General features: G+C 33.1%; 1 protein-coding gene, 1 non-coding gene and 1 pseudogene across 2 annotated transcripts; all 3 read left to right on the top strand.

Moving 5' to 3' along the window:
* The first annotated feature begins 1139 nt into the window (after positions 1–1139).
* On the top strand, positions 1140–5096 carry LOC118038238 (disease resistance protein RPV1-like). The gene is made up of 5 exons (XM_073412554.1): positions 1140–1667; positions 1923–3000; positions 3107–3514; positions 3589–4323; positions 4413–5096. The coding sequence occupies exons 1-5, from the start codon at positions 1171–1173 to the stop codon at positions 5016–5018; spliced, it is 3324 nt and encodes a 1107-aa protein (XP_073268655.1). The 5' UTR covers positions 1140–1170; the 3' UTR covers positions 5019–5096.
* Positions 5097–7678: 2582 nt separating this feature from the next.
* On the top strand, positions 7679–7782 carry LOC118038240 (small nucleolar RNA R71). Its single transcript, XR_004685732.1, has one exon. It is a non-coding gene; the product is annotated as a small nucleolar RNA R71 (small nucleolar RNA).
* A 6618-nt stretch (positions 7783–14400) lies between these two features.
* The window catches only part of LOC118038239 (disease resistance protein RUN1-like), a 6847-nt pseudogene continuing 2783 nt past the window's right edge, over positions 14401–18464 (top strand).

Raw genomic sequence — 18464 nt, 5'->3', positions numbered from 1 at the left:
ACAATCCACCCTTTCTCTCTCAATTTTAAAACCATGCCCATGTCTTGGGCTCAGTTGTAGACTGGTCCAATTACAAATATAGGATGTGCTTGGTATCCTGTGTTGGAAGTGTTTTTAAAAAAATTAAAATTTTTTATTTTAAATTAATTATTTTTTATGTTTTTATATAAAATCTAATTCACGAGTTTTTTATATATTGAGAAATTAAATTATTTAAATGAATAAATTCTACATAATCAAGAAATTAAATTATTTAAATGAAATACTAATCAAAAAAATATACTAGTTGACTAATTTATTTAATTTTACTGATTGCTTTGTTTTTCAATTAATTCTTCATAAATCTACTTTACTTTCAGCAGATTCAAATGATGCAACAAGAATTACAGGCCCTAGTAAACTTTCCAACTCAGATATGGAGAGCCTTATCCTCCACGTGCCTTTGTCTTACTGGTGGGTGAAGAAAGAAGAACCGTGTGAGTTGATGGGAGGGATTATGTGTTGTGTGTGTGTCTAATGTCCCTTTTGGTAATTATACCACAGCGACTTCTAAGGCAGACTTTATAGCATCTCCAACGTAATATTATTTTAGTTTTTTTATGTTTATTTTACATATTTAAAAAAAAAAATTAAATAAAATGTTTTTTCTTTTCAACAAATATTATCTTTACATATCTTTTAAAAACATCAAAACCAACAAAATGAGACCATAGAAAAATAAACCAATTAAATATAACCATATAAAAAAATAACATCAAACTTATTAAAAAATTAAAACATTATATTTATACTATTTAAAATATTATTTTATCAATTAAACTCTTCAAAATAACATTTTCTCCAGGAGATGGTCTTACAAGTAAAGATTACAGGTACTCTCTCTCTCTTATCTCTTTCAGAATCACTTAAATTAATTCACTGTTAGAAACTAATTATTGATGATCTCATCAACCAATTTCGTTGGTTCCGCATAGAGATTTATCATATGTACAGATATTTTTCTGAAAGGGCATGGAGGATTTGATTGCTGGGAATTAACTTGAAAACTGTTTTAAAGATAAAGCAAGATAATAATACATGAACACTTCAACTTATTGGTGTGCTGTCGATCTTGAAAACTGTTTTATTTTGTTCAGATCTTTGAAAAGTCTTATCTTTGCTAGACTCGAAATGGCTGCTGGGAAATATCAAGAATCCTACTCTTCACGGTTTCCTAATTGTAAATATCAAGTGTTCTTGAGTTTTAGAGGTGAAGACACCCGCAAGAACTTTACCGATCACCTCTACACGGCCCTGGTTCAAGCAGGGATTCACACATTTAGAGATGATAATGAAATTCGGAGAGGAGAGAATATAGATTTCGAGCTCCAGAAGGCAATACAAGAATCAAAAATATCGATAATCGTGTTCTCCAAAGACTATGCTTCGTCGAGATGGTGCCTCGATGAACTTGTAATGATCATGGAACGTAAGAGGAATGTTGACTGCATAGTTTTGCCAGTATTCTATGATGTGGATCCATCCCAAGTCGGACGTCAAACAAGGAGCTTCTCTGCAGCATTTGTGGAACATGAAAAGAGCTTCAACAAGGAGATGGAGCGGGTGAATGGGTGGAGGATTGCTTTAAAGGAAGTGGCTGATTTAGCTGGAATGGTTATAGGAGATGGGTAAGTTGTATCTCTTTATGAAACAATACATAGCATAAGACTAGAATGCTGGTTGTGAACTCTTAATTTCTTTCAGTTAAGTGTACTGATAAGAAAACATATAACAAAAAAAAAAAAAAAAAAAACTCATGATTTCTTCATTGTTTTTTTTTCCAATCATGATTTGGTTTAAACTATCAAATCAATGACACACAACCTGCTTTAATTTCATAGCTAAATGTTGTTTTCTTCATTGTATTTTACTTTTTGATGTAGGTACGAGGCACCGTTTGTCCAATCTATTGTGGAGAAGGTCTTAAAGAATTTGGATCAAAAAATGTTTCATTTACCCCCTCATTTCATTGGAAGAGATCCTCTAGTACAAGATATCAACTCATGGTTGCAAGATGGGTCCCATGATGCTGCCATTGCTATACTCTATGGAATTGGTGCAGTTGGAAAGACAGCCATAGCTAAGAGTGTTTATAACCAGAACTATTATAAATTTGAAGGAAAGAGCTTTCTATCAAATTTTAGGTCAAAGGATATAGTTTGCCTACAGAGGCAACTTCTTTCCGACATCCTAAACAAGACTGTTGATGAGATAAATGATGAAGATGAAGGAATTCTGAAGATTAAGGATGCATTATGTTACCGAAGAACTCTTATTGTTCTAGATGATGTGGACAAAAGGGACCAATTCAATAAAATCGTTGGCATGCAAAATTGGCTTTGTAAAGGAAGTAAGATCATTGTAACAACCAGAAATAAGGGTCTGTTTTCAGCTAATGATATTGAGGGGGTCCGGTGCAAAGTTGAACCGCTAGATGATGAAAAATCACTTGAGCTTTTCAGTTGGAATGCCTTTGGACAAGCTGACCCTGTTGATGGTTTTGTAGAAGACTCTTGGAGAATAGTACATCATTGTAATGGACTTCCATTAGCTCTTGGAGTTATTGGCTCTTCATTGTCTGGAAAAGAAAGAGAGATATGGGAAAGCGCATTACAACAAATGAAAGTGATTCCTAATTTTGAAGTTCATAAGGTTCTTCGAATAAGTTACGACTTTCTTGATGGTGATTATCCGAAGAACTTATTCCTTGATATCGCATGTTTCTTCAATGGAATGGATGCGGATGATGCGGTTAGGATACTGGATGGGCTCCATAAAGGTGCAAGATTTGGGATTGATAATCTCATCGATAGATGTCTTGTTGAAATCAACAATGATCAAAGGTTGTGGATGCATCAACTAGTAAGAGATATGGGTAGGGAAATTGCTCGTCAAGAATCACCCAAATGTCAAAGAATATGGCATCATGGGGATGCTTTTACAGTTTTGAAAGGAACTAGTGTAAGTAGCTGAATTTTTTTAAATGTCTACTTAAATGGTTTGTGGTGCCTTGACATATTCATTCATCTACTTTCCTTTCTCATGTACTTTTAATATTATTATGCAGGATGCTGAAAAATTACGTGGCCTTAGCATTGATATGCATGCATTAATGGAAGATCATTATGCAGAAGTTGTTTGTACTGATTCAATGGTTTGTCGCAAGCGCCGCAGGCTTAACTTCTTTCAACAATGGCTTTCCAATTTTTCCAATGGGGGAAAATTACAAACTGGCCAAACAAGTTTGTTTCCCATCCTCAGCACGGATGCTTTTAGAAAGATGCCAGATGTAAAATTTCTCCAACTAAACTACACTAATTTTCATGGAAGTTTTGAGCACTTTCCCAAGAATTTGATATGGTTATGTTGGCATGGATTGTCTTTGAGCTCCATACCAAATCACGTATGCTTGGAGAAGCTGGTGGTTCTTGATCTATCCAGAAGCCGTCTAGTTGATGCTTGGAAGGGCAAACCGGTATGTATCAAGTCTCTCTATAGCTATCTCTCTCGTTTTCAATTAATAATAACTAAATTCATGTATTTTCACAGTGTCTTCCAAAATTGAAAATTCTTGATCTCCGTCACTCTCGTGATCTCATTAGAACCCCAGACTTCTCAGGTCTCCCAGCCCTTGAAAAGCTAATACTTGAAGATTGCATCCGTTTGGTTCAAATTCACGAATCTATTGGTGATTTACAAAGATTGTTGATCTTAAATATAAGAAATTGTACAAGTCTTATGGAGCTTCCAAAAAAAATGAGTAGATTGAATTCACTTCAAGAGCTGGTTTTAGATGGTTGCTCAAATCTTGATAGCCTGAATATGGAGTTAGAGCATCAACAGGGGCGCAAGTTGCTTCAAAGTGATGGAATTGTTGCAACTACATCATTCATTTCAACCCTTCCATTGAAGCTATTCTTTTCCTCTAGGTTTTCAACGAGGAAAATGTTGAGATTTACCTTGTTTTCACTGCCACGCTTATTGGACAGTCTAGATTTAAGTGGAACTCCAATTCGTTTTCTTCCAGAAAGCATCAAGGATCTTGGTCTCCTCAGAGCCCTATATTTAAGAAATTGCAAAATGCTTCAGGCACTCCCAGAGCTTCCACCCCATTTGGATTCGTTTGATGTGTCCTTTTGCTATTCACTGCAAAACCTTGCAAATCCAGATCACTCAGTCAAGTTCCAAGATCGAATAAAGCAAGAATTAATCCAGATGTTTGACTCTCACATGTTGAGAATAATGGAAACGGTTAGTGCTCAAATACAGACATCGAGATTTCAGGTCCTCCCTCTCCCATTTTATTGTTTTCGAAATCTACATTTGAATACTTTCCTTTTGCTCATTTTATAGACATTGTTTTGGTGGTACAGATAATATTTATGGATGGCATATTCAGCCTTGTCGTATCTGTATTTGATGAAGAGAAGTCGAGGTGGTTTGATGAGGAGGAAGAAGAGGATAAATGGCTAATTCAGAATGAGTTTGTAGATAACTTTTCATTCAAAATATCCTCATCACCTCCTGCGCGCTGGATATATGGCTTTAATCTGTTCATAAGTTGTGTGACGTCAGCATACCGTGGCTTTAGTAGTGCTTATATTGAAATCAGAAACAATACTAGTGGTCTGTCCATGCTTCGTCGAGCCTCTTTCTGCTCTACGATGTACAGGCGTGATGCTCGTGAAATCCAATCACTATTGCACACGAAATTAGGGGGCAATGATCCTTCATTTGATAATGGTGATGACGTGAGTATTTCAGTGCGTCCACATGGTCCAGCTATCCATTTAAGGACCGTTGGTGTACAATGGTTGCATGAAGAGGAAGGAAATGATATCCAATCAAAGGAAGAGGTAGCCAGAGTAGAAATAGCTTCTCGTGTTTTTAGAAATTATTATTGTGCTTTGCATGGTAAAGACAGTCCTCGCAATGCCGATTGGTGGTATTTTGCAAAGAAAGGTCATGAGATCTTTTAGTTATAAATATTTATAAGGGCTTTCATATTAAAAAATGTAATATGATATTATTTTATTAATTAATTTTTATTTATAGAATCTTATATTTATAATAAGATATATTAAATATCTTATTTTATGTGTCAATTTTCTATTAACCAAAATATATGTAAAGGTCTATTTTTTTCATGTTATTAATTTTATCTATTTTATTTTCATCTTTTTATATAAAAATAAAAATAAAAATAACACATGATGAAATTTAATTGATAATTTTTTTTTGTTTCTATATATATCATCACGAGATAAGTTCACTTATAATAAAAAATAAATAGGCATGTCTTTCAAATATAATTGAGAGAGTTTTATAATTTGAATATATTTCATTTTAATTAAAAAATTGAATGGATTTTATTAAATTTTCATAATAAATTAATATAGATATTTTTATTGTAAAAATAAAATATAATAATCATCAAGAATAGAAATTTTAAAATTAATTTTGATTGAAAATTATCAAATTAAAAGATAGAATTAAAATTCAATAACAAAAGTGGAAGTCGTTCAATTTTCTATAGTAGCCTGAAACTTTGACTGCCTATGAGACTCTTTCTTTTCATAAAAAAACAGTTACTTTGAGATCTTGATTTGAAAGTCTCGTTATCCGTTCATGATTTCGATTAATGATCGATGCAATTGAATCAGTTTTCATATACTGTCACCCATGACCTCAAACATTATGAGGATCTTGGAATGTGTTTTCATTTCCCTGGTTTTTTACAGCAACAGTTGTTCTAGGAGACGCGAAAGCCACAAAGTTCTGACCACTTGGACTTTTTAATGGTTGGTTGTTGGAGCTATATCATGGCATGCTCTGTTGATTTTCCCAACCCATTCTCCTGATGCAAGATCAATTGCTAAAAGTATTCAAGGTTTAACCGGTTTCTGCAATACAAAACCGAAAACCAAACCAAATCGGAATTTTTTGAAATATTCTAATCGATTTAATCAAAAAATATTTTCAATTCGGTTTTTTCGGTTAATGTTTTTTTGATTTTCTCGATTTACTTGGTTTATCGGTTTTTTGATGACCCCTATAAATACTTGAGCTTATTGGTGTGCTGTCAATCTTGGTCTACTCAGAGCCCTGACTTTAAGAAATTGCAAAAAAATTGTTAAAGGAATATATGCAGTAATACCAACCACGAAGCAAAAGATTTGAGAGAAAAGAGAGAAACAGAAATGATGTGAATAGCCATCAACTTCTGGAGTTTATTTTCTAACTTGATTCTTACTTCACGATGTCAATATATAGCCATCAATTCCCGGCACCAAAATTTTCCATGGATAGAGAGAGTGGACTTGTAGGGATGACTTATCTTAAAATTACAATCCACCCTTTCTCTCTCAATTTTAAAAACCATTCGCCCATGTCTTGGGCCCAGTAGTAGACTTCGTCTGAAATATTGAATCATTGGGATGGCAGGTATGAATACGATGGAATTTGAGGTGTTTAATGGTTTGTTCTCATATATAAAAAAACTCGTGAATTAGATTTTTTATAAATAAAATTTAAATTTAAATAAAAAAATATTAATTTAACTAAATCTTGCTAACTTGATGAAATTGAATCGGATGAACATCAAATAATTATTTTTAAAACAAAAAATAAAATAATTAACTTGAGTTAATTGGACAACGCAATTACTCGGAATTTATTAGAGCGTATTTGGAAGCGTGGTAGTAGTTGCTTTTCAAAGTATTTTTCTTTCCAAAAAAACATTAAAATATATTTTTTATTTTTAAAAAATTATTTTTGATATCAGTATATCAAAATGATATGAAAACATCAAAAAATATATTAATTTGAAATAAAAAAAATAAAATAATTTTAATTTTAAAAAAAAAACACTTCCAAAACACAATACCAAACACACGTTTGGCTAAGCTGTAGCTACTGCTTTTTTTTAAAAAAAAAACTTAATAAAACTAGTGTTTGGTTATAAATAGTAACTGTGGTTTGGCTTATGGACCTATTAAAAATAAGGTTGAACCGTAGGTTGTGATGAATCAATTTTTTCATGCTTCTTGCCGTGTTTTGGTTTCGTACTGATAATTAAAACAAACAACTAAATAGATACCACATTCGAGTTTCCTTCAACCACTTGCGAATATTGAATGCTTGGTGTCATCATCATCAACATGCAAAGAAAAGAAAAGTGGTCGGTGTGCTATTTTTTGGTCCTACTTTTCCAGTGATTCATAAACTTTGTGGTGCCTTTCCTCTTTTGTATTTCTGTATTTTCTTTTTTTGATTATGTTTTATTTGAAAATTTTGAAGGAGATTGCTTAATAATATAGTATTTGTAGAATTTAATTGCAATTCTAATCTTGTATGGATGGCATTTGCTGACAGTTGAGTGGTTTTCAGTTGCTGAGTTAGTGAATGGACTTGAGCTGTTAATGCCGTGATTGCATCAATTTCGTGCACCCTAACAGTCTTCTTTTGTATGCTTCTTTCATTTGGCCATTGGTAATTGTTCATAGCCATTTCTTCCAATAAGTTATAAGCATCATCCTGTGACTTACTCATAAAAGCTCCTCCTGAAGTTGCATCAATTAGTGTTCTTGTGGAGGCATTCAATCCATTGTAAAAATTCTGCACCTGCATCCACTTCGATAGTCCATGGTGAGGGCATCGCCTGAGCAAATCCTTGTATCTCTCCCATGTCTCATACAATGGTTCACTCTCAAGTTGGGCGAAGTTAGCTATCTCAATGCGCATTTTTGTTGTCTTGGCTGGTGGAAAAAATTTAGCAAGGAATTTCTGAGCTAAATCTTCCCAGCTGATAACTGAATCTGTAGGCATGGAGTTTAACCAGTTCTTCGCTCTATCTCGCAGAGAAAATGGAAACAGTCTGAGGCGAATGGCATCATCAGTAACGCCATTATGCTTAAATGTGTTGCAAATTTCCAAGAAACTTGCAATATGGGCGTTAGGATCATCACTTGGCAACCCATAAAACTGAACTGAGGTCTGAATCATCTGCAGTATTGCTGGTTTGATCTCAAAATTATTGGCCTCAATCCTTGGTTTCCTGATAACAGAATGGATTCCTGTCACCTGTGGGAGAGCAAAATCTCTCAATGCCCGTGTATCTTGCTCAGGATTTTCATTGTCTGCCATGATGTCTGAACTGTTTTGAGTCTCTCGCGTTTTCTTTCTTAATCCCCTTGCAGTTCTCTCAATCTCAGGATTATAAGGTAGCAACGGCTGGTTTTTGTTGCTTCTCATGCACTAGACAACACACCTAAAGAGCTGAAGACAAAAGGCAATCAAATTAGATCAAATTTAATTTATATTGATATTATTAGTAATTTTTATCTAAAATCCCCGCAACGGCACCAAAAACTTGTTGGTTGGATTTGCAAGTGCACAAATCGTAACAAGTAATAAAGTGATGAGTAGAGTATCGTCCCTCGAGGATTTGTAAAAGTTACTACTAATTACCAAAGTCTTTTAAATTATGATCTATTTGAGGAATCGAATGAGATAGTTTATGAAACAAAAATTAATGATTAAAAAGTAACAACTAATTGATTAAATATTAATGAATTCAATTGTACTGGTTCTAGGATTTCTGACTTACCGTAACTATGCCTATGTGAACTTTCTCGATTAAATTAATTACTCCTAATGTTGATAATCAGGTTTTTCTAATGTAAATATTAATCTCTCTCGAGCATCAATAAATTATTTCGACAAACAAATTTCATATACTCTACGAAAGTTCTGAACCTGTCGAAATTTATTAAGTACTGTAAAACCTGTAACGATTACAAAAGTTCTTAGGATATCTCTATCCTATAGATTTCTTAAGGTATTTCAAACAATAGCTAACACAATTATTACTTCTCAGTTTTAAATTGAATTCTAAATCATGCAAATGTTGGCCAAACACACGCAAGCATTACACATAGAATGAAATACTCAACATCTTAATGTAATAATTCAATCGAAGAAATTGTTCACATATTCATATTAAGGTTACATCAAAAATCCCAGAATAAAAGTCTACTCCATAGTTAAATTAAAGAGAAACAAACTTGATACGATGAACATCACTCAAAAGCAGAGAATTTCAGCGGAATAGATAGGTGTCCTCCCGGTCTTCAATATTTTTGCCTTTGTTCTTTCTTTTTTTCCCTTTGGTGCCGCCTCCTCTCTTTTTCTTTTCTATGTTGTAGGGTTTCTCTCTGTCCTCTCTCCTCCTTTTTCTTCTTTTATATTGTGGCTTTTCTACCCCTGCAGTAATGAGGAAAGTTTCCTTTTCTGCATTAAATTCCTTCCTACTCGGACATTGCGGGCCCGATTTGAGGTAGAAGACGTGTGAATTCAAAGATCTCTATTTCTGGAAAAATTGTAGAGAATAAATTTTCTTTCCAACGAAACTGATCTTGCAATTTTTGGACATCTGAGCGTTGAGATAAGGGCCATAAACCGAAACAGTCTTTGCAGTGCAGGAATTTCGGGCTGGTTCAATCCTTGTTTTTCAACTCGCTTTTTGGGCTTCGAAACAACAAAACTGAGTTATATGCCCTTCATATGTTTCGTAGACCTTCATCTCAGCTATTTAAAAATGGTTACGAACATCCAGAACTAAATTGTATAGCTTTTTTGCAGCACATGATGAATCACTATTCAGTTTCACTGCCTGGCTCTGCCTGTTCAGTAACCTAAGATCTGAAAACACATTAATTTCCCACGAGGTCAATAGTTCAAAAAGAGATTCAAAATTCTAATTTTCTTGTGCAACATATCCAAAATATTTAAAAATCAAGCATGAATAGCAGAAAATATACATGCTAAAAACTCCCTTATCAAATATTCCCGACTCTAGTGTCAATGAATATTCAACTATAAATATTTTCAACTCTGGCGTTAGTAAATATTACGTAGCTAGAAAATAATAATAACAAAATATAATAAAATAAATTTAAATAAGTATTTTTATTCATGACTCTGTTATCAGTAAATAAACCAATAAACCAAATTTATTTTTTATGTATGCATGTATACATTTATTTTATTTTATTTTACTTGTTTTTTTTTTTTTTATCTTTTTTTTTTTTTTTTTAGGTTAGGTCTAGTGGGCAGTTTTTACCCACAAACATGCGTGAATTGTTCACAAAACACTTCCTACAGTCGCCATGTAATTAAATCTCTAATACACAGTGTTGGTGAATTATTTTGCAAAATTGGAGAAGGCGATGGCGTGCTGTTCGTCCTTTCGTTTACTTTTCCTCTGGTTCTTTCTTTCTTTTCTTTTGCTTTCTCTCGGTGCAACCTTTGCCTGTGTTTGTTTTTCTCTATTTTTCTTTTAGTCTCCCCGTATATGCTCTGTTCTTCTCTGCGGATTCTGTGTTTCCTACTTTCACTCCCTCTCCTCTGTTCGGCTGTTTTTTTTTTCTTTGTCCTCCCCGGGTTTCTACCTCTGTTTCCTTCCCGGGTTCTTTTGGTTTTCCCTTAGTCCCCTGGTTTGTTCCCTTTTCCAGTTTTTCCCTCTGTATTTTTAGGTCTTCTCAAGCAATAACAGCAGTGGCTGCTGAAAATGGAGCTTTTGGAGCTGCCACCGAAGAAGAAGACAAGGGCGTCCCTTTAGTTTTTCACTGATGTTCGTTCTTTCTCTCTGTTTTTCTCTTCAATCTCTTCTCTGTCATCCCTTGTTTCTCTCTTCTGTTTTTTTTATTTTATATATATATATGTTCTTCTTTATTTTATTTTTTTATTTGTTTTTTTCATCATCATTTTTTTTATTATCATTTTTCAAGGAAAATAATGATAAAAAAAATTAAAAAAAAACGTTGGGTTATTACAAGATCCAAACCAAAGCACTTCTGTTGTGGTTTTAAAAAAGTTGTTTTTATAAAAAGTACTTTTAGTTGAGGTTGGTTTGAAAAAATATATGTTTGGTTAAAACTGTGGTTGATATTGAGGTTGAACAAAAAGTAGTTTAATGTGTTTGGTTAAAAAAAATGCTTTTCAAATTGAGGTTATAAAATAATTAAAAAATACTTTTAATTTAAATATTGTAGATTTAACTACCATTATTACATCATGAAATAAATAACTATATTTTTCATGATTTCTTAAGCACACAACAATAAAAACTGAATTTTTTGTTACTTCATCAAGTGATCTCCTTCTAATTTTTTGAATAAAACAGAATTAAAATAAAAATAAAAACTGAATTTTTTTTAACTGGGTCTGACACGACAAGAACATAATTGGAATTGTGATCAAATTCCACAAATGCTACGTCATCATGCTATATCCTTCTAATTTATGTAGTGTTATTAAATAATATTAAATACTAGTTTTTCAACTAAAACTCAATTTTTTTTTAAAAAAAAATTACAATTTCATTACGTACAAAATTTATTTGACAAAAACTACAGTTTTCATGATTTTTTGAGCAAGTAATAAAATTAGGTAAAATATTATCAGGAATAAAATTGAGATTACAATATAAGAAAATTTAATTCACCTTAAACTATTTTTTTTTTAAAAAAATAGTGTTCACGTTTACATGAATAGTGTGAGTGAAATCACTAGTTTTTTTTAATTGCACTGATTTTTCAAAAAAAACAAACAAACTCTGATTTAAGTTTAGGGAACAGTGCGAGTGAATTAAAATTCACTCGCACTGTGCAGTGTAAACTTTTCTTGGTTTTTGAAAAAGAAAAAAAAACTCTGATTTAAGTTTAGGGAACAGTGGAGCATTTTCTTCAGGATTTTGCTGCTTCTCCAAAACCTGTGCAGTGGAGCATTTTCTTCAGGATTTTGCTGCTTCTCCAAAACCTGTGTTTCAATTTAAAATTAAGCGGGCCCTACCAGTAAAAAACAGGTTTTATTTTGTTACCAAACAAAAATTTGCGTGGCTGTGGGTGAACCTCACCCGCAGCCACGTTATAATTGTTGCTTGCAAAGGCATGCTCTGTATCTAGTCTCTCTATACAGCTATCTCTCTTATTTTCAATGGACAACAACTGATTTCAAGTGTTTTCAGAGTCTCTTCCAAAATTTAAAATTCTTGATCTCCGTTGCTCATTTTATAAGTTCTGCTTTGATGGAATAGATACAACTTTAGGGCAACAGATTCAACATTGTCCTTGAATATGATGAAAATGAGATGTTAATGTGGTTTCAAGAGGAGGAAGAACAGGAGTGGCTACTTTAGAAAGAGTTTGTAGAGTACTTGTCATTCAAAATATCCTCACCTGCTACGCACCGGATATGTGGCTTTGATCTATTCACATGGTATTCTGCCATGTCAGTATGTAATCCTTATCGTCTTGGTTTTCTTGAAATCAGAAACAATACGAAGGGGTAGAGTCTGGGTTTCTTACCCCTTAATTTTTCGATAGAATTTTTGGCCGAAATGATGTCAATAGCCATCAACTTCTGGAGTTTATTTTCTAACTTGATTATTACTTCAATATATAGCTATCAATTCCATGCATTAGCCATGGAAAATTCATGCCTAGACATTCCGATTACAAATATAAGGTGTGCTCTATGTGTTGGAAGTGTTTTTTAAAAAGTTAATTTTTTTTATTTTAAATTAATATATTTTTTATTTTTTTATATTATTTAAATATATTGATGTCAAAAATAATTTTTTAAAAAATAAAAAAGTTATTTTAATATAAATAAAAAATACTTTAAAAAAAACCGCTATCATACTTCTAAACACGTTTTTAAAATAAATTTTGGTAACTACGTTATTCAATTAACTTAAATCAATTATTTTATAAAAATAATAATAATTAACTTAAGTCAATTATTTTATAAAAAATAAGATTATTTTACGTTTTGTTTTAAAAAATAATTATTTGATGTTGATATAATTCAATTTCACTGGGAGTTAGCAAGATTTAGTTAAGCTAATATTTTTTTAATTTAAATTTAAATTTTATTTAGAAAAAATCTAATTCACGAGTTTTTTATATATGAGAACAAACCATTAAACACCTCAAATTCCATAAATCTCAAATTCTAAATAAACAAGAAATTGAATTATTTAAATGAAATACTAATAAAAAAAAATATACTAGTTGACTAATTTATTTAATTTAACCAATTTCTTTGTTTTTCAATTAATTCTTCATAAATCTACTTTACTGTCAGCAGATTCAAATGACGCAACAAGAATTACAGGCCCTAGTAAACTTTCCAACTCAGATATGGAGAACCTTATCCTCCACGTGCCGTTTTTCTTACTGGTGGGTGAAGTAAGAAGAACCGTGTGAGTTGATTGGAGGGATTGTGTGTTGTGTGGGTGTCTAATGTCCCTTTTGGTAATTATACCACAGCGACTTCTAAGGCTGACTTTATAGCATCTCCAACGTAATATTATTTTAGTTTTTTTTATGTTTATTTTATATATTTTAAAAAAAAATATTAAATAAATTTTTTTTTCTCTTCCACAAATATTATTCTTACATATCTTTTTAAAAACATCAAAACCAACAGAATGAGACAACAAAAAAATAAACCAATTAAATATAACCATATAAAAAAAATATCATCAAACTTATTAAAAAATTTAAAACATTATATTTATACTATTTAAAATATTATTTTATCAATTAAAATCTACAAAATAACATTTTGTTCTGCAGTAAAGATTACAGGTACTCTCTCTCTCTTATCTCTTTTAGAATCACTTAAATTAATTCACTGTTAGAAACTAATTATTGATGATCTCATCAACCCATTTCGTTGGTTCAGCATAGAGATTTATCATATGTACAGTTATTTTTCTGAAAGGGCATGGAGGATTTGATTGCTGGGAAATAACTTGAAAACTGTTTTTAAAGATAAAGTAAGATAATAATATATGAACACTTCAGCTTATTGGTGTGCTGTCGATCTTGAACTCTCGACATCAATCCTGAAACTCTTTTTTTTTTTTTTGTTCAGATCTTAAAAGCAGAAAATTGATGAACTAACAAGAGAGCATCAGCGAAGGGAAAGTGAAGATTACAGGTACTCTCTCTCTCTCTTATCTCTTTTAGTATTATGTTATATTGTGGAATGTAACTCTGCTGTAACTGAGAATCACTTAAATTAATTCACTGTTAGAAACTAATTATTGATGATCTCATCAACCGATTTTGTTGGTTCAGCATAGAGATTTATATATCATGTGTACAGATATTTTAAAGATAAAGTAGGATAATAATATATGAACACTTCAAACTTATTGGTGTGCTGTCGATCTTGAAAACTGTTTTATTTTGTTCAGGTCTTTGAAAAGTCTTATCATTACTAGACTCGAAATGGCTGCTGGGAAATATCAAGAATCCTACTCTTCACGGTTTTCCTAATTGTAAATATCAAGTGTTCTTGAGTTTTAGAGGTTGAAGACACCCGCAAGAACTTTACCGATCACCTCTACACGGCCCTGGTTCAAGCAGGGATTCACACATTTAGAGATGATAATGAAATTCAGAGAGGAGAGAATATAGATTTCGAGCTCCAGAAGGCAATACAACAATAAAAAATATCGATAATTGTGTTCTCCAAAGACTATGCTTCGTCGAGATGGTGCCTCGATGAACTTGTAATGATCATGGAACGTAAGAGGAATGCTAACTGCATAGTTTTGCCAGTATTCTATGATGTGGATCCATCCCAAGTCGGACGTCAAACAGGGAGCTTCTTTGCAGCATTTGTGGAACATGAAAAGAGCTTCAACAAGGAAATGGAGCGGGTGAATGGGTGGAGGATTGTTTTAAAGGAAGTGGCTGATTTAGCTGGAATGGTTCTAGGAGATGGGTAAGTTGTATCTCTTTATGAAACTATACATAGCATAAGACTAGAATGCTGGTCGTGAACTCTTAATTTCTTTCAGTTAAGTGTACTGATTTCTTCGTTGTTTTTTTTTTTTTTTCCAATCATGATTTGGTTTAAACTATCAAATCATTGACACACAACCTGCTTTAATTTCATAGCTAAATGTTGTTTATTTCTGTTGCTTATAGAGAGACTACAAATTATCGTACATTGTATTTTACTTTTTGATGTAGGTACGAGGCACCGTTTGTCCAATCTATTGTGGAGAAGGTCTTAATGAATTTGGATCAAAAAATGTTTCATGTACCCCCTCATTTCATTGGAAGAGATCCTCTAGTACAAGATATCAACTCATGGTTGCAAGATGGATCCCATGGTGCTGCCATTGCTTTACTCTATGGAATTGGTGGAGTTGGAAAGACAGTCATAGCTAAGAGTGTTTATAACCAAAACTATTATAAATTTGAAGGAAAGAGCTTCCTGTCAAATTTTAGGTCAAAGGATATAGTTTGCCTACAAAGGCAACTTCTTTCTGACATACTAAAAAAGACTGTTGATGAGATAAATGATGAAGATGAAGGAATTCTGAAGATTAAGGATGCCTTATGTTGCAGAAGAACTCTTATTGTTCTAGATGATGTGGACCAAAGGGACAGATTCAATAAAATCGTTGGCATGCAAAATTGGCTTTGTAAAGGAAGTAAAATAATTATAACAACCAGAAATAAGGGTCTGTTTTCAGCTAATGATATTGAGTGGGTCCGGTGCAAAGTCCAACCGCTAGATATTGAAAAATCTTTTGAGCTTTTCAGTTGGAATGCCTTTGGACAAGCTGACCCTGTTGATGGTTTTGTAGAAGACTCTTGGAGAATAGTACGTCATTGTAATGGACTTCCATTAGCTCTTCGAGTTATTGGCTCCTCATTGTCCGGAAAAGAAAGAGAAATATGGGAAAGCGCATTACAACAATTGAAAGTGATTCCTAATTTTGAAGTTCAAAAGGTTCTTCGAATAAGTTACGACTTTCTTGATGGTGATTATCCGAAGAACTTATTCCTTGATATCGCATGTTTCTTCAATGGAATGGATGTGGATGATGCAGTTAGGATACTGGATGGGCTCGATAAAGGTGCAAGATTTGGGATTGACAATCTCATCGATAGATGTCTTGTTGAAATCAACAATGATAAAAGGTTGTGGATGCATCAACTAGTAAGAGATATGGGTAGGGAAATTGCTCGTCAAGAAGCACCCAAATGTCAAAGAATATGGCATCATGGGGATGCTTTTACAGTTTTGAAAGGAACTAGTGTAAGTAGCTGAATTTTTTTTAAATGTCTACTTATATGGTTTGTGGTGCCTTGACATATTCATTCATCTACTTTCCTTTCTCATGTACTTTTAATATTATTATGCAGGATGCTGAAAATTATGTGGCCTTACCATTGATATGCATGCATTAATGGAAGATCATTATGCAGAAGTTGTCTGTACTGATTCAATGGTTTGTCGCAAGCGCCGCAGGCTTAACTTCTTTCAACAATGGCTTTCCAATTTTTCCAATGGGGGAAAATTACAAAACTGGCCAAACAAGTTTGTTTCCCATCCTCAGCACGGATGCTTTTAGAAAGATGCCAGATGTAAAATTTCTCCAACTAAACTACACTAATTTTCATGGAAGTTTTGAGCACTTTCCCAAGAATTTGATATGGTTATGTTGGCATGGATTGTCTTTTGAGCTCCATACCAAATCACGTATGCTTGGAGATGCTGGTGGTTCTTGATCTATCCAGAAGTTGTCTAGTTGATGCTTGGAAGGGAAAACCGGTATGTATCAAGTCTCTTTATAGTTATCTCTCTCATTTTCAATTGATAACAACTAAATTCATGTATTTTAACAGTTTCTTCCAAAATTGAAAATTCTTGATCTTCGTCACTCTCGTGATCTCATTAGAACCCCAGACTTCTCGGGTCTCCCAGCCCTTGAAAAGCTAATACTTGAAGACTGCATCCGTTTGGTTCAAATTCACGAATCTATTGGTGATTTACAAAGATTGTTGATCTTAAATCTAAGAAATTGTACAAGTCTTATGGAGCTTCCAGAAGAAATGAGTAGATTGAATGCACTTCAAGAGCTGGTTTTAGATGGTTGTTCAAATCTTAACAGCTTGAATATGGAGTTAGAGCATCATCAGGGGCGCAAGTTGCTTCAAAGTGATGGAATTGTTGCAAGTACATCATTCATTTCATCTCTTCCATTGAAGCTATTCTTTCCCTCTAGGTTTTTCAACGAGGAAAATGTTGAGATTTACCTCATTTTTACTGCCACGCTTCTTGGAGAGTCTAGATTTAAGTGGAACTCCAATTCGTTTTTCTTCCAGAAAGCATCAAGGATCTTGGTCTACTCAGAGCCCTATATTTAAGAAATTGCAAAATGCTTTCAGGCACTCCCAGAGCTTCCATTCCTTTTGGATTTGTTAGATGTGTCCTTTTGCTATTCACTGCAAGGAATTGCAAATTCAAATAGTTGGACGTCTGAAGGAGATGGTTGTGATCACTTAGTCGAGTTCCAAGATCGGATAAAGCAAGAATTAATCCAAAAGTTAGACTCTCAAATGTTCACAATAATGGAAACGGTTATTGCTCAAATACAGCCATCGAGATTTAAGGTCCTCCTTCACCCATTTTTATTGTTTTTGAAAATCTACATTTGAATACTTTTCTTTTTCTCATTTTATAGACATTGTTTTTGGTGTACAGATATCATTTCTAGATGCACATTCAACGTTGTCGTATATATGTATTTGATGAAGATGAGATGTTAAGGGGGTTTCAATGAGGAGGATAAATGGCTAATTCAGAATGAGTTTGTAGATAACTTTTCATTCAAAGTATCTTCATCTCTCTCCTGCGCACCGGATATGTGGCTTTAATCTGTTCATAAGTTGTGTGACGTCAGCATACCGTGGCTTTAGTAATGTTCATATTGAAATCAGAAACAATACGAGTGGTCGATCCTTGCTTTGTCAATCCGTTGTCATACAGTACGGGCGTGGTGTTCGGGAAATCCAATCGCTATTGCACACGAAATTAGGGGGCAATGATCCTACATTTGATAATGGTGATGACGTGAGTATTTCAGTGCGTCCACGTGGTCCAGCTATCCAAATAAGGACCGTTGGTGTACAATGGTTGCATGAAGAGGAAGGAAAGGATGAAGTTATCAATGCCCACAACAGTAGCGATGATGATGATGATGCAGCACACGTAGCCAAAGTACAAATAGCTTCTCATATAGTTAGAAATTATAATTGTGCTTTCCATGGTAAACGCAGGGCTCGCAATTACACTTTTTGGAGTTTTGCAAAGAAGGGTCTAGAACCTGCATTATTTTTTAGGTTTCATTAAGTAGAGGTTTGCTTTTTTAGATTTCAACCTTAAAATAAAAAAAACTGGAAAGCTTTTGAAATAGTTTTTTCTTTTTTCTTGAAAAGCTTATCATGAAAATAGCTTATCATGAAATAGCATGAGATCTTTTATTTATAAGTATTTATAAGGGTTTCATATTCAAAAATGTAATATGATATTATTTTATTAATTTGCAT

The sequence above is a fragment of the Populus alba genome, chromosome 11, assembly GCF_005239225.2.
Source record: "Populus alba chromosome 11, ASM523922v2, whole genome shotgun sequence".
In the NCBI taxonomy this organism is placed as follows: domain Eukaryota; kingdom Viridiplantae; phylum Streptophyta; class Magnoliopsida; order Malpighiales; family Salicaceae; genus Populus; species Populus alba.
The sequence above is the reverse complement of the archived record's forward strand: the minus strand, read 5'-3'. Positions and strand labels throughout refer to the sequence as shown.

Bases quoted from the DNA above. Each gene is read 5' to 3' on its own strand.
- LOC118038238 (XM_073412554.1), top strand. From the start codon at position 1,171: ATGGCTGCTGGGAAATATCAAGAATCCTACTCTTCACGGTTTCCTAAT. The intron at 1,668-1,922 runs GTAAGTTGTATC...TTTTTGATGTAG, and splicing joins GGAATGGTTATAGGAGATGG to GTACGAGGCACCGTTTGTCC. The intron at 3,515-3,588 runs GTATGTATCAAG...GTATTTTCACAG, and splicing joins ATGCTTGGAAGGGCAAACCG to TGTCTTCCAAAATTGAAAAT.